Source organism: Agrilus planipennis, unplaced genomic scaffold (genome assembly GCF_000699045.2).
Source record: "Agrilus planipennis isolate EAB-ADULT unplaced genomic scaffold, Apla_2.0 scaffold139, whole genome shotgun sequence".
Lineage (NCBI taxonomy): Eukaryota > Metazoa > Arthropoda > Insecta > Coleoptera > Buprestidae > Agrilus > Agrilus planipennis.
Genome location: NW_020438984.1, coordinates 466,859 through 483,294, shown reverse-complemented (window position 1 = coordinate 483,294; position 16,436 = coordinate 466,859). Strand labels below are relative to the sequence as shown.

General features: G+C 33.8%; 1 protein-coding gene across 3 annotated transcripts; it reads left to right on the top strand.

Moving 5' to 3' along the window:
• Nucleotides 1–723: 723 nt before the first annotated feature.
• On the top strand, nt 724–16,145 carry LOC108737523. Of its 3 annotated transcripts, XM_018470397.1 has the most exons (4): nt 3,331–3,759; nt 15,453–15,617; nt 15,692–15,754; nt 16,028–16,145. In XM_018470397.1, the coding sequence occupies exons 1-4, from the start codon at nt 3,719–3,721 to the stop codon at nt 16,119–16,121; spliced, it is 363 nt and encodes a 120-aa protein (XP_018325899.1). In that variant the 5' UTR covers nt 3,331–3,718; the 3' UTR covers nt 16,122–16,145. The 3 variants fall into 3 exon arrangements, 2 of the variants coding, with proteins under 2 accessions (XP_018325899.1, XP_018325900.1); XR_003231322.1 differs by lacking the exons at nt 3,331–3,759; nt 15,692–15,754 and adding an exon at nt 724–1,219; XM_018470398.1 differs by lacking the exon at nt 15,692–15,754.
• Nucleotides 16,146–16,436: the final 291 nt, after the last annotated feature.

Here is a 16,436-nt window from a genome sequence, read left to right as displayed (position 1 = left end):
GTAATCAATGTATATTGTGTTTCCAAGGCATTTTATGAAAGCGTAAGTATCTGCTGTGACTTCTATAATCGCATTTTTGATATGAGATTCTAATTGCTCCTGTGACATATTGCTTTGAATGCCAATAATTTTCAGTCGTAGGATTTGTACCTATTTCTTCTTGTATTATTTCGTAATCTTCACCAATTTTTTTCAATTAATTTTTTTCAGTCTTCAAAACATCTCTGTACTTCGCTCAGTTTCTATCATCACTATTTTTTTTATTGGGACCACTACTTCATTTTCTAGTTTATTTATTACTACTTGCTTGGTGTTGGTTTTGTTTTTGTGTTCTTTGGATTTGATTAAGAGAGTAGGTACATAACCTTTTGCTTTATCAGACTTTTTTATAATTTGGCAACTTCATCTTTGATCCGTCGCGAAACCTCCTTACATTCAGTTCACAACTAGCTTGAGATAGATTTGTTTATTAGGTTGTTTATAACAAGAAGAACGTCCCGGACCATTTCATCTCACAAGTCTTCTTCCTGAGTGGACGTTTTAAGGCAATAAAACCTAAAATATAGGATCTCGGCGCTCTTGAGTCATGAGTTGCGCGTTATTTTAGCATTAAAAAAGAGATATTTATAAATTCTTTGAAGGGCTTTTAATTAAAGGGGGGTCCCAGTCGTCAACTGAGCCCGTTCTTGTATTCCGTTTGATTTTATTATGGAAAAACAAAATTTTAAAGCAAAAACCAAAAGGAAACTATAAAAACAGTTTATATACTCGTTTGGTGTTTCACATTCGTAAATACCTAACAGAGAAACGTACGAGAGTGTCGTGCTTACTGAAAACATGATGCCAAAATACTAGCATGTTTCTTCCAACGATAAACTAATTTGTTATTCTGTTGCGGATTTGTTGCTTGTTACCTGAATGCTACAAATCTCCTAAAAGAAATCTATTTAATTACATTAATTTTGCTAAAAGCAAAAAATATGTCTATTGGTATATATTAACAGGAGTGTGTGTTGTGTGCCTGAATCTAAATTAAATTTATTTTTTCCATAAAGGGTTGTTTTCGATTGGATGCAAGTTTATTTATTTGATTAAAAGTGTCACAACATCTAAGGGCGCAGGTCCTTTTTCTACTTGTTAAAGGCTATAGCCCACAAAGGATTCTCAGTTACATTCAGGCAGTGTTTTGTACTACGTTCTCATTAGATATTGAAACAAGGTAATAATAAAATATAAATTTAATTTAAATTTACGTATTTTAATTAAATTGTAATAGCATTTATTCATTAGTTTTAAAGTAGTCTACAAAGAAAATAATAAACTTATTAGTTATTGCATTATTACCGTACAGAAAAATGTTTTATTTGGTACTTTTAACGATGGAAAATTCAAACTGAGAAATTCAAGTATACGTACAAGTTTAATAGTTTGATCTGTAATATAAAATGTAAATATTAATTTTAAAAAAGGTTTAGTCCACAATATTAAAATAGTTTGTAGAACATATGAATAAAAGTTCACTTGGACGACTGTTAAGGTTGCAGAATATATGTCTTGTACTCTCAGTAATTTTATTGAATATATGATAGGTATGTATAATCAACAAGTAACTTTGGATATTTTGTTTTTTTTATTATATTAATTACAATAAATAATAATAATAATAGTTTGTAAGAGATATGCATACTGGCAAAGGTTTAACAAAGGGAAAACTACCATTAACTAAAATGTAACTACGCATTTAAGTTAAAAATTACTTTGCTATTCATTTTGTTATTATTAAATACCGGCATTTCTATACACATTCTTTAACATGGAGAACAATATTTTGTTTCATGACGTCGTGGCACTGCTTAAAAACTCAATTTTTTTAAAAATATTAAAAGATCATTTTAACACTATGTATTCAAAAATATGAAAATATCTTTTGTCTAAAGACTATTAATTACCTACCTTTCATTAAAAAGAAACAAAAAGTATTGTGTAAGAGATAATAATGGCAATGATTAACTACGAAGAGATTTACTTAAACCGTGGTTGTTCGTAAGAAACGGTTTATTCGCTTAAATCAATATTTGTTTAAAATTAATAAACTCTAATAATTTAATATGTTGTTTGGAAAATCAAAAATAAAGTAAGTACATTTATTTAATAAATGACTGAGTGCCATTCACGGTCAACTCCCCAGTTTTATAGTGCTTGAAAAATAATTATAACATATTTAAAAGTATTGACCGTCACAAGAAACGATTGGGTCCAATAACTCTACAAGATGACAACAGACACACACCCCCACCCACGCATGCACCCGTACCCACCTGTACCCACCCACATACACACACACACGCACGCACGCTGTAATTTTACTATACAAGAATGTGAAGAATTATACAATTTTAAAGACACTAAAAATCCTAATTATCAAGAGTAGAGTATATCCCTCTCATAAATACTTTTTGTTACTAAGAGTAAGCTTTCCTGTTTGTGCGGTGCCCTAGGGTTTCAATGTTAAGCATTCTTAATTAAAATGAAGTCAATTTCCTCTTACCGCAAGTAAATAAACAATGAAGTTCATCTGTAAGACTGCATTTTTAAGTAACTTTGGATATTTTGTTCTTTCCTTTTGGTAGATTAGTTACACTAGTAAGAGACATATGATACGATAAAAGTTTCAACAAAAGAGTTTTTAAATATAACTTTCGTTTAGAAGTTGCAAGATAATGATTATAAGGACTAGTCTGAAGCGAATTAAATTTTAATAAAAGAATACAATATTAATAACTTATCAATTAAGCATTTCTAAATTAAAATATGGCTAGCTGAAAGCATGAGAAACAGTGTCTTTGAAAAGAGTCGTCGTATTTAACATGTAACACCTCCCATTTAAGATGGAAAGTTTAATCTTGTAATTAATTTTCCATGGGTGTTGGAGTATTGTACTGTCTTCTAGATGTAGTGACCAGTGAAGTTCAGAGTGCAACCTCTCTTCTATAGCTGATTCGGTTGGAAGTTGACGTCTGATACCGGACCGTGTTGTAATAGACAATTCGTGAACAATGACCTGGATGACATATCGGATTTGGTCTACAGAATTTGAAGCATCCTGGGCAACAACAATAAACTAAACATTACATCCAAAATGGTTAACCAATAATTCCCATATATTTTTAAAAATTCTTTCTTTCAATATCAATTTTGTTCTTAATATCGATGGGTTTTGCTGTGGCCAGGTTTAAGCTCTCTTTATTTAAGTAGTTTAAATTGAAGGGCTGAAGATTTGCTGATTTGTTTTTATATTTTTCTTCCAGGCAGCAGTCTGATGAGATAACAAGGAGTTCGGTGTTAAAATTAATTGTCTTGTTGTTATCTCAGATGCCCTTGGTTATTATTATAAAAGTAACACGTATATTTCTGGTGGATTGTAATGGTGATTATTGGTATAATTTCAACTTTGTTGATTGGTAAATTTTAACATTTATAAGTGAGGTCGAGTGTACTTGTGGAAGCTGCTAGTCAAATGTTTCGGTCGATTTTTTTAATCAGTTCTTCGCTTGCAAGGTGGTGTAGATTTCACATGTATCGGGAAACGTTTTTGATGTTAATAATTGAGGAATGCAGACTTTGTTGTGAAATAGTTCTTGTGGTTCAACTCCTTCTGATATCCAGATACCTTCAATCTTCAATTTACAACAAATAATTTACGGACAGAAAGCAAGTGATGACGTTGGTGGCAAAAGAATGTGAAATAAGGAGTTTTGAGTAGGTATCCGATAAGGAAAAGGTTGGCACAATTAGGAATATCTAATTTAATCAATAATCCTTAATTTAGTAAATAGATTCTGGGTTTGATTATCAAATAATATTTATAAATTTTAAATACAGCTTTTAATTTGAAGATAATTACTCTAAAATATTAGAAACTTCCTTTTGGACTAAATTAGTGATTTCAAAAAGAACAGTCACTGTGTTTAGCATATGAAGTGCTAGATGATTTTCATTAATTTTATTTGTATCATTTTTAATAACTGATCGATAACTAACAAATTTTGCTGGAGTGTCTTTTCATTGATATTTAAGTACCTTATTCAAGGTTTAGTTCTTCTTTTGAGATTTTTAATGTATTTTTATTTGAATTTTGAAGTTGAAGTTTATTATATTTATCCTCATCGTCTTCATCTAACGTACCTACCAAATAATGCGTGTAAGCCTTTTCAAAAAATATTAAATCAACCTCTTCTGACTTTCCTTTCAAGTAATAAGAATCTAGTTCTCTCTAAATCGTTTTCTAATTTCATTACTGAGACCCCTAAAGTGGTAACATGATTAAATTTGACGTGTATCTTATTAATTTGAATTCTAAATTTTGAATGCGAGTATAAAATTGTTTAATTGTTTTTAAAAATTCGAAAATAATGGACTTGTTTTGTTTTGTAAACTAAAATAGTGTATGGAGTGTCAGATACAATGTGATTTCCCTTAGAGTGGAAATATATTTATGTATAAGACAATTCATCTGTACTTATGTCTACCACTACGCATCTGAATCAATACAAACATAGTTATATAATTTAATCTGTTCGATTGTAACAACAGTAATTTTTTTTTCGGTTTTTTATTAATTTTGAAAGTTTTTTCGTTAACAATTTCTATTATCTGAAATGGACCTAACCATTTGCAATTACCCTGCCTATTTATTGAGAATTTTTTAGAAATATTTTATCGCCTATTTAATACCGAGGTAAGGGGTTCCTAATTTTCGAATCGTGTTTCTTTAACACTTTTCTTTTGCTGAGCTTGATTAGTATGTGACGACCTTATGATGATGATGATGATGATGATGATGAATTCATGTAATCTGCTAACAGTGCCTGTTGTCTTTACCAGGTAGGATGGTGACGTTTTTTCATTCAAGTGTGAATCTTGGGGATCATTTACACTTCTCGAATTAATGCCGTACAATATTTCATATGGGATCAATTAAATACTGTCATTTACTGAAAAGTTATAAGAAATAGGGGAAGGTGGTCTGAGATGGCATAGATTTCGAAAAAATGAATTTTTAGGAATCTTGTAACTTAATTGAAATAAATAGCCCATCTATGTAAAATAAACGTTTATTATCTTCTTAGAATAATTGAACAAAATGAACACAAATTACTATTTCTTTGGAAAACAATCATTTTTAAAAAAGTCTTGAAAATCCATCTCACCCAACCCCTATGGGTAAGATGGCATACAATTAACAGTACTCATCCAAATCACCGTTTTACTTGCAAATATCACAAATGACAGGTTTTGACGTTTTTGGTAATCCAATGCACTCTGCGTGGCACCATCGACGACAGATTTGACATCGAAGCCAGCATTCTTTGGGTCGGGAATGGCTCCAAGGCTCCATGCAATAAATGCAGGATGGATCTTCATCGTCCGAGGCGAATGGTTCTTCCTCGTCACCTGATTCTGCCAACACGATTCTTTTTTTAGTTTTACGAGCAGACTTTCTTGAAGCTTCTGCGTTTTTTTCAGCTACAATAGCTTTTAGTTGTGTTATACCTGGAGATGAATTCAGTATTCCGAATTTGCCTTTCTTACGGTTCACAAATCTTTTCGTTTGCGAACATTTGGGCAATGGAGATATATCTGCAATCGTTAAAGTTGCTTCAGTTCGATTGTTAGATTGGGAGCTCTTTGGATCTGAAGGTTCTCCATCGGTCTGGACATTTGTCTGCGAGCTCACTGGTACTGAAGGCCCTGCATCAGTCTGTTCATTTGTCTGAGAGCCCTCAGGCGCTGAAGGCCTTGCTTCGGTTTGGTTATTTGTCTGAGAGCTCTGAGGCGCTGAAGGCCTTGCTTCGGCTTGGTCTCTTGTATGAGAACTCTCCGGCGTTGAAGGCCCTGCTTCATTTGGGTCACTTGTCTGAGAACTTTTCGACGGTGCAGGCCCTGGTTCGTTTGGATCATTTGTCTCAAAGCTTACAGGTACTGAAAGCCCAGCCTCGTTTTCATCGTTTATCTGAGAGCTCACAGGTGCAGAAGGTTCTGCCTCAGCTTCGGCTTGAGACTGGGAGGTCTGGTCAGTGACGTCTGAAGGTGCAAACATGAGATGGCATACATACTGGGTGAGATGGCATATACCCTATGCCGTCTCATCTGACAGGTACTTAATTTAGAAAACAAGTGGCAACTCTTTCATTCTTCAAGTTAGTCTAATATTTCAAGCTACATATTTGTCACACTCAGATCTAAAAACAATATTGGCAGTTACCTACCTGTTAGCTTTCGTACAACAGCAGGAATCTGACTTTTTCTTCACTAAAAACAAGATTTTGAGAGAGGTTGTTTTACAAAAACCGACGTGCGCTCCGCTTCGATCGTCCGCACGCACTGTCGATGCGGCCGGTCGGAACGAGTTTCTATCGGCGATGTATCTGTGTGTATAGGGTCGCCACCGGACTACAAACGGCGAAAATATTGCTGCTATGCCATCTCAGACAGTATGCCGTCTCAGACCACCTTCCCCTAGTAATGCTTCATAATTATTATTAAGTTGATTTGTGTTAATTATGATAATTGTATATTTTTAGGTGTAAATAACCCTTTCTATATCGTCGTTGCTTTTAGCGTAATATGAAATGGTGTACATGTGCTTTATAAATAGTTCTTTTTCTAATTTTGATAGAAGTTTTTAGAAGGAGTTCGCCTTATTAATCACAATGAAGTCTATGGATTTAAGAAGATGATTTGATACCTCTTGAGCTTATTTGTCACTTAATAAGTAACATTGAATAAGTTTAGTCAATTAATCCTGGATTACTAAAGCTGTTCCCTTTTGTCTTTTTAAACATAAATTTCAACTGTAAAAAAAACTTAAAACTTTTGGGTGTTTCATTCCCACCAGCCAGTAATGCTGGTGGGCGGGCAGTCCCTCCGGACTACGCCGGAAGGTAGGGCGGAAGGCCCTCTTCAGCCTGCTTTCAGGAATCGTGGGAATGGTTGGGTGGTGGTTCAGGTGAGAAAGATGAGACGGACGAAATGAAGACAGAAGAGAGTGAAATATTATCTGTGGAATATTACTGCCTCAGTATTTGCCTAAGTGATCTAAGGAAACCACAGAAAAACTTGGATCAAGGCAGACGGACCCGGAATCGAACCGGCGTCCTCCCGAATGCTAAGCAATGGTCTAGAGTCTAGACCTCTAGGCCATGCCGCTCGGTTTTCAACTGTACCCATATGTATGTGTATGTTCAAACGGATATGTTGGCTTTTCTGTTATGGTCATTGGACTTTCGTACGATCTTTCACTGTTTTATTTCTTTGATACGTTTCACAATTGTTAATATAATTTGTCGCATCATATTTGACTCCTGACCAATCGAAATACTCGTGAATTTTATTAAAAGTCATGGCGGTTCGTGATGAAAGGAAACGATCTTTTGTTTATTTTCAGGGTTATCTGCATTTTTAGAGGTGTTATTAATTTGTATTTCCTGATTCTGAGAAAAATCTAGTTTGTTTCTAGGATAGTTATTAACTTTAATTAAAGTGCCGTTTTCTTTTTTTGATACGGTAAATCGCAGCAGATCATTAGAAGATGTCAAAGTTAAAATGATTAAAACGTTTTCTAATAATTCTCTAGGATTTTTATAATCGTTTACTACCTACGTAAGTTAGGTTAGGTTAGATTGTACCATAAGTATCACTTGCAAGATCTAGAGTAGAGAAATATTGTGCGTCTCCTAAACTGTCAAAAAATTCGTTTATTTTTGGAATGGGAAACTTATCCAGAATAGTAATTTTGCTCAAATTTCAATAGTCAATTACTATGCGCCATTTTCTTTTGCAAAGGCATCTGTCTTTTTTAGCCACTATCCAAATTGGACTAGAATAAGGTGAATCACTTGGTTTAATATTTTATTGCTTTAAAGGTTTCTGAATTTGGGAATTTACTTCGTCTTTATGACATTGCGGGTATCTGTAGGTTTTCGAAGTTACCGGATTTTCATGTCCGACTTTTATCTCATGTTTAATAATAGATGTAAAAGTGAGTTCATCTCCTTCGAGATCAAATATATCAGTGAAATGGTGACACATATCGAATAGGGAATTTCTCTCTTCTTCATTTAAATGGTTTATGGGAAGATTCGCATCTAAGTTACTTATGCTACTGTTACTACGATAATTTTGAAACGTAGCAATTTGTGCTAATTTGTCCAGAATTTTTGAAATATTACTTTATTGATTTAGACTACTTGCTTCTTATTAGATGGATTAATAAGACTTATACCAATCAATCAACTAAGCATGACTTCTGTCAAAGGTTTGTAATTAGTCTTTATTCCAACAAATTTTTCGCAACGCGGTGGAATAATTACAGTATCTATTAATTTAACTTCTTTTTTATTTATAGAGCAATTAGTGTATAGTTACCATGAAATTCAATTTGATTGGATTGCAAATTAATAGTACATCCTGTATCTAAAATGCCATCAAAATAAATGTCACTATATGCTACATGAAACTTAACTGTGCTCCTTCGAAAATCAATTATTAGACTACCTATGGTTTCGAGAAATTTTGAATTAATTCCTGATACTTTTATTTCATTTTGAGTAAAATTACTAAATTAGATGCCCAATTTGAGAAATTAAATGAAGCCTCGAAAAACCAGCTCTAGTCCCAGGGAACACTTGCTATTAACTCAACAAACATTTTTCGGGAACTAAATGAGAGGAACTTTCGAAAGAAAAACTTGATTTTGACTAATATCGAAGAACCAACATAAGGCTCGGATGCATCCAATAAAAAAAATGATCGCGCCTCAATCTTATCGTGCTTGAGTCCCTTTGACGTATCTGAGAACGATATTGTATATCACTTCCGTTTTGGTGAGTTGAAAGCAAGTAAAGCCAGGCCAGTCAAAGTCACTATTAAAGACAAAAATCTTGCCATTAATATTTTCAAAAACGAATGCAAATGCGAGGATCCTGTTAGAATGTATACTGACCTTACCTTAATGCAAAGAAAAAATCTAGAAGTACTTCGCGCTCAGTTAGTGACCCTTAACAAAAAAGCCAAAGCGAACAATGGTCCCAAAAAAACAATCAAGTATATAAGCGGCGAGCCAATGATTGTTGATACGCCAGTCGCTCGAGTGAGACCAAAAAACTAGGTAGCTCATCGAAATTAAGATTTTACTACCAAAATGTTAGAGGTTTAAAATCTAAGCTGAAAACTGTCGAAAAATTTAATTATACTTAACTATGATGATGTTAAAATCTCGATAAAAAATACCACTATCATTGTGGGAGCATTGTATTTACCGCAACCGGCATCTGAATCAAAGGTACTTTCACACTGTTCATCTTGTTTATTTATCGCGGATTTTGTTCTGTTTGGCGATCAAGCGCCTTTTCCCTCGTTCGACAATAAAACCTCAGCTCATGACATGCATATCTCAAACCTTCTCGCCGATACATTTTGTCTATTGAACCTTTACCAAGTTAATCATATCCGCAAAATGATGTTATGCTGGATCTGATACTGACTAACTTAACCGACTTCGTATGCGACCGTGCCCCTGACGACTTCGTTTCAATCGATTCGCATCACCCACCACTTGTACTCCACATTAAGCATGATAAATCAAATGATAATTTTACTTTTCGAGAAAATGTATATGATTTTAAGTCAGCTGATTTTTCGCGCCTTTCGAAGCTATTATTTGACAACATGATCGGTATCGACTTCCAGCATCTCACAATTGATGACAACGTCTTGATCTTTTATGAAATTATTTATAAGTGTTTCGACATTGTTGTTCCTAGAAAAACTATAGGCGATAGTAAGTTTTAGTGTCCGACCGAAAGTTCGGTTTCGGTTTCGGTTTAGTTTCGGTTCAGCGGCAAACCTGCCGAAACTACGACCGAAACCGAAGCTGCATTCGCGAGTTCTCGCGAATACTAATAAGAAATAACGATTACAGGTATCTGCTTGAAATTATTAGTAGTCGTCGCCTTTTACAATATTATGATCACGATTAGTTTATAATTTAGACGTTTACCTTTTGTTTCTGTTGAAGTTTAGTGTCATTCAACATGACGAATTAAGTTTAGAAGAAGTTAATTTGTTCTTAAGAAAAGGTGATTTATTTTGTTTTGTTTATTACTTACATATTAAGTTCCTATACCTATTGTGATATTAGGTAACAATAACAAAAGTAATTTTATGTTTAATATTATATAANGTTCGGCGCGTTAAATTCCATCCAAGCGAAGTAGATTAGTAGATATAGACATAAAAAAGCATGAATAATCTTTAAAAGAAAAATGAGTCTAGTCTACTGTACTTACTCAAATAAACATCTCACTTATTTTAAGTATTTTTAAGGGGCAATTAAAGTATTTTTTTAAATGAGGGGTTGTTATGTTGATTTTGATTTGATTATCAATAAGTGAAAATGTCAAAGACTGCAGAGTTATGTGATTTAAAGATAAAAAATAAAACTGACTGATTATAATGTTTTCTTCATTTTTCTCTCAAAACATGATCCTTATAAGGAAGTTTCGGTTTCGGCTGAAACTGAGACCGTTGCCGAAATTCGGCTTCGGTTTCGGTCGGACACTAGTAAGTTTCCTAGATGGTATAGTAGAAAACTGATAGATTGTATCTTTTCGAAGAAAAAAGCGCATTTAGATTATAAATGAAACTATTGACCGAGCAAATACGCACTCTTCTCTAATTTGAGAAGAAAATGTAAACACCTAGCGACCAGAGATTATATGGTATATTGTGATGAGACTGAAAAAGCTGTGATAGATAATCCAAAGTTCTTCTGGAGTTATGCAAACTCACGTAGAGTAGATAAAGGGTTATCGAATGTGATGTCACATGACGGTATCATATCAGAATAGTAGACGCTTTTGCTGAGCATTTTAAGACCTTTTATAGACCTTCTAGTCGTATCGATATTCAGTTAAGCGATCAATCGCCGCTATGTCTTAACTTTATCGAGATGTCTAGTTCTGACGTTTTCGACAAAATTTCAAATATCAATGTTAACAAGGGAATTGGTCCTGACGGAATCCCCGCTTTGGTTATTAAACAGTGTAAATACTGTTTTGCTTATTTTTTCAAAATTTTGTTCGACAAATCGCTTACGGCAGGCCGTTTACCTGACAATTGGAAATCGGCCTATATTATCCCGATTTTCAAAAAAGGTGACAAATGTATCATTAGCAACTATAGACCTATCTCTATCATGAATGTTATTTCCAAAATTTTTGAATCTATTGTCTGCGATAAATTCAGATTGTTGGTTTTATTTTGGATTCGTTTGATAAAAAACAAGTCGATAGTATTTATACCGATTTCAGCAAAGCTTTTGAGACGGTAAATCATGCTATTCTTTTAACTAAGCTGAAGTCATTTGGAATAGTTGGCAACCTTTTGAAGTGGTTTGAGAGCTATTTGTCGAACAGAAACCAATCTACTTTCTGGAGTCCCTCAGGGATCTCATTTAGGGGCAATCCTGTTCTTGATCTTCATTAACGATTTTGTATATACATTGCCTATCTGATGTTGAATGTTTGCTTTTTGCGGATGACTTAAAGATTTTTAAACTTATTGAATCAACTAAAGATATTACTATTTTACAAAACAACCTAGATTCTTTATATAGATGGTGCGCAGACAACGACATGTACTTAAACCCTGATAAATGTACATCTATCACTTTCTCAAGGAGTAGAAAACCGATTAAGAGTGTCTATTCACTCAACGGTAGGACACTCGAGCGAGTGACTAAAATCAAAGACCTGGGCTTTATTTCGACGAGAAGTTAACTTTCGAACATCACAGAGATTTTATTACAAACAAGTTCTTGAAGCTCCTGGGCTTTGTTAGAAGAACTTGAATTGACTTTAAATCTTCACGGGTGTTGCGGATACTTTATCTTGCATTGATGAGACCGACTCTTATGTTTGCCTCTATAATTTGATCCCCTTTTTCTTCTAGTCATTCCAACCGATTAGAGACCGTTCAACACAAGTTCTTCAGAATACTTGCGCCGCGCGTGAATTTACCTGACCCGTTTATAACATAACTATAGCGAGATATCCTCTCAAACACGTTTACCAACGTTGAAATCTCTTCGCGAATCACAAGACGTAAAATTTCTACTCAAACTCTGCAATGGTACAACTGACTGTAAGTTACTCTTTAGTAAACTCAACTTCAGAGTTCCCCGCTCAGGTTCGCGAAACAGAGACACTTTTTATTCAGATTATTTCAACACGCTATACATCGGTAGTAATCCTCTAACGAGAATGTGTAAATTAGTCAACAATCTATAGATTGATTTCATCCAAACAAATGACTGTGTTAGATATGGAGGTTATCGGAAGACTTCTGGGTAAACAATAAAACGTAAATTAATTACACTAAGATTAACTTTATTAAATTGGATATATAATCCTTAATTATAAATCAATATAATTTCACGAGGTATCTGTGTTGACTTCTACTATACTATCTATATGATGATAAGTAAACACCCGAAGTAAGGTTAATACTATGTACAATCGATAATACATCGAAGTAATAAATCAATATCGATAGTACGATTATGGTGACGTAATAAATGCGCGAATTGCATTTGAATTTGAATATTTTCAACACTAAGAAAAAAAGATACATGAATGTAAGTAATCTGGAAAAAAAACATATTAAAAATCAACTCAATGTAAAGATACTTTTATAACTTACNTGTATTATACAATATTATATTTTTCCATTATAACATTTTCTTTTTTGTGTAAAATGGACAATAAGTCCGTATGGTAATAATAAATAAATAAATAAATAAATAAAAAAGGTAGTGTTTCTACAAGAGTTTTATTTTGTTTATGGAAAAACTGCTTAAATTTTGAATTGCATTATTTTCGGGGTCCGAATCGTTCAATAAAAAAATGTCCAAACCTCCGAATCAGTTCAAGAAACACCGATTGGACTGAAAATTGTTTTAAAAGCTTATCATACCCTTCTCATCGAAAGTTATATGAGCCTGTTTAAAATCACATTAAAAATTGTAGTATAAACATTAGTTTTTAGTTAAAATATAATTTATAATCGATTACAACGTTCCCATCCTCACAAATCACTCCTAATGACCAAAAAACCAAACAAAAATAGTTCGAAATTAATTTAAACTGCATTTATCATCATTATCATAAGGTCGTCAGTCCTAAGACTGGTTGAACATGCACCTCCACTCTTTCCTATCCTGAGCTAAACTTCGTATTTCCCTAAAACTAGAACAACCCATATCCTTAACAATTTTCGAACAGTCATCTAATCTAGGTCTACGTTTACCCCTCCTAACTTCCGTTTCTGCCTCTAATATGTCTCTGACTAGACCTTCATGGCTGAGAAGGTGTACTACTAACCTATCTCGTCTATTTCTTATTGACTTCCATAGAGTCCTCTGTTCTCTTACTCTTTTTAATTCCTCTTCAATTTTTTTATACTCACTATTCGCCTGTAGCACCACATTTCGAACACTTCTAAACTTTTCCATGTTTCGCACCCATACAGCGCCAAACATACACCTTTAACAACTTTTTTGAATTTCTAAATTAACCGTTCGCGAGAAGTGACTTCTTTTTATTGAAGGCGACTCGACCCTGCGCTATCCTCTGCTTTACACCGCTACTACTCCTTCCGTCCTGACTTATCTGATTTCCTAGATACCTAAAATCGGCCACTTCTTCTAATTTTTCGTCTCCTATCTTTATATTCACCCTTTCCCTACTTTTCATTCCCTTGCACACCAGTATGTTTTACTTTTATTTATTTGCATACAGTACTGTTTTGTCAATACCGCTTCCATTTTATTTAAAGCTATCTCTAACTCCTCCTTGCTAGACGCTAATACTGCTATATCATCTGCAAATTTAAGCAAACTCATCTTTTACCCCTGTATATCTATCTCTAAAGTTGTACTGTCTTTAATGATGCTGATCGCGTCTTCGATGTATAGATTAAAAAGTAGCGGTGACAGTGGGCATCCCTGTCTGACTCCCTTCCTAATATTTACTTCTCTATGTTGCAGCCCCATCTCTATAACTGCCTGTTGCTCTTTATACAAACTAAGTATCACTCTTATATCTTTGTAGCTCATCCCTACATTTTTAAGTATATTTAACATCTTGTCCCATTTAACGTTGTCAAAAGCTTCTTATAAATCTACAAATCCTATGTACACCCTCTTTCATTTTTTATCGTTTTCTGTATTGTTACCCGTAAAGCTAGAATGGCCTCCCGCGTTCCTCTATTTCTTCCAAACCCAAATTGATCTTCCACTAATAGTTCTTCCGCCTTTTTTTGGATCCTTCTCTGTACAATTTTAGTTATGATTTTTGACGCATGGGAAGTTAAGCTAATTGTTCTAAATGTCTCGCACCTATCCGCGCCACTCTTTATAGTTATGTTTACTGCCACGTTCCATTTATAATCCCCGTCTCGTAAATGTGACTAGCATAAACATACGATCTCTAACCTCTTGTCCTGCATGTTTTAGAATTTTCCCTTGTATCCCTTCTACACCTGGCGCCTTATTATTCTTTAAGTTTTTTAATGCTACATCTTCTCTCTTTATGGGATGACCTAGTATATCTGTAGCTGCGGACTTTAGGCACATTTTAATGCAGTCCCATTCTGTCTTTATGTACCTGTCATTCGTTAATCACACCGTCTTTAGTATTTCGTCTATCCTTGTACCTAGCCTATCACGCGTTTCGTTACACTTTAGCTTTTCTAAGTCAAGATGTCTCCTACCTTCCCTCTTTTTCGGAATTTTCAATTTATGATTAGTCTTCATAACTACTAAGTTATGATCGCTATCTATATCTGCTCCTGGACAACTCCTAGAGTCCTTCACTTGATTTTTAAATCTTTGCTTAACAAGTATGTAATCTAACTGATATCTTACTAAATCACCTGGCATCTCCACGTTTAGCGCCTCCTACGTTAAAGTCTACAACTATTAGGTTTTCCTACCCTTTCACTAAACTTAATACGTCTTCTATATCTGCATAAATCGCTTCTACGTTTTCATCACTGTAAGATTATGTAGGCATGTAGACCTTCACTAATACCGTTTCTACCGGCTTCGAGTTTAATTTAACCATAACTACCCTATTGCTCTTTTGTAAATAACTTTCTACACTGTGCCCTATTTTCCTACACCCGAATTACCTTCCACCGATCCTGTATGTCTTACTCTAAAGTCTCCACTTCAGAAGTCTCCAGCTTCGGGCCAACGGACTTCACTAATACCGAATGCTGCACTCTACATCAAACAATGGACGAGTTCAACTAATGCTTCTAATGCTATCTTAGCAATGGCTGTTGTTAAAGACGGCATGTATGCAAATTAACTTTATATATTTTTTCAGAATGAAATCGCAACAGATTGGTTGTATAGTCCTTACATTTCTCATCATAACAAGTGCATATAGTAGAATGCAACTAAGATCGTCATATGCTGGATTTGATAGAAAGACTCTCAAAACGGCAAGAGGGTTTGGAAAACGTTTCGTTTCACCACCTACAGTTAACAAGTAAGTAAATGACAAAAAGTAGTATTGAAATATCTTTATCTACAGATAAGCTGAAGTATCTGTTTTTATTTAAGTTTTGTCTCAAGAAATCTTGATCACCACTTGGAATACCTAAAGTATCAAAATTTTAAAAGAAGGTATAAATGCATGTTGTTTCTTTTCTCGTTAGTTTGTTTCTTATGCATTCCTTACTTTTAATTATTATTCATTCATTGTAAGATTGGGACCTAAGCGTGGTTGCACCTTTACGAAACAAAGTAGGGATGTATAACCGAAAGCAGTGCCCAAATAAACTTCATCGTCTTGTGTTTAGCCTAAATTATTTTGAGTATTTCACTAAAAAGGACTTAATTTAGTATATCTACCACTGTATATATAAATATTTTTAACGAATTTCTTTTTTTTTACAGTTTGCTACTAAAATGGCTAATGGAAAATAAATTAAAGGCACTTGATCAGAAGAAGAAAATTACTGGTTACATTAAAAATAAAATAACGTTTTGATTGTGTATTTATTCATTCACTACTTTTTCACATAACTAATTGTTTTGTTTTAAAATTAAATTATAATTAGCAATTAGATAATATAACAAATAAAAGTGGATTATACGTACAACAGTGAGTAAATTTTGAATTACCTTTATTATCTGCTTGAAGTCGGTTTCAAAATATAATACTACGGAATCACAGAAGAACTGAAATTAGGATATTGCTGTTAAGAAATAAATAAAACAACTTGATTTCAACAAAATGAAATAAGAGTGGATAGGTGATTTGGTCACATATTTATGTGGAATTTTCTCAACGCGAATCAGGTTC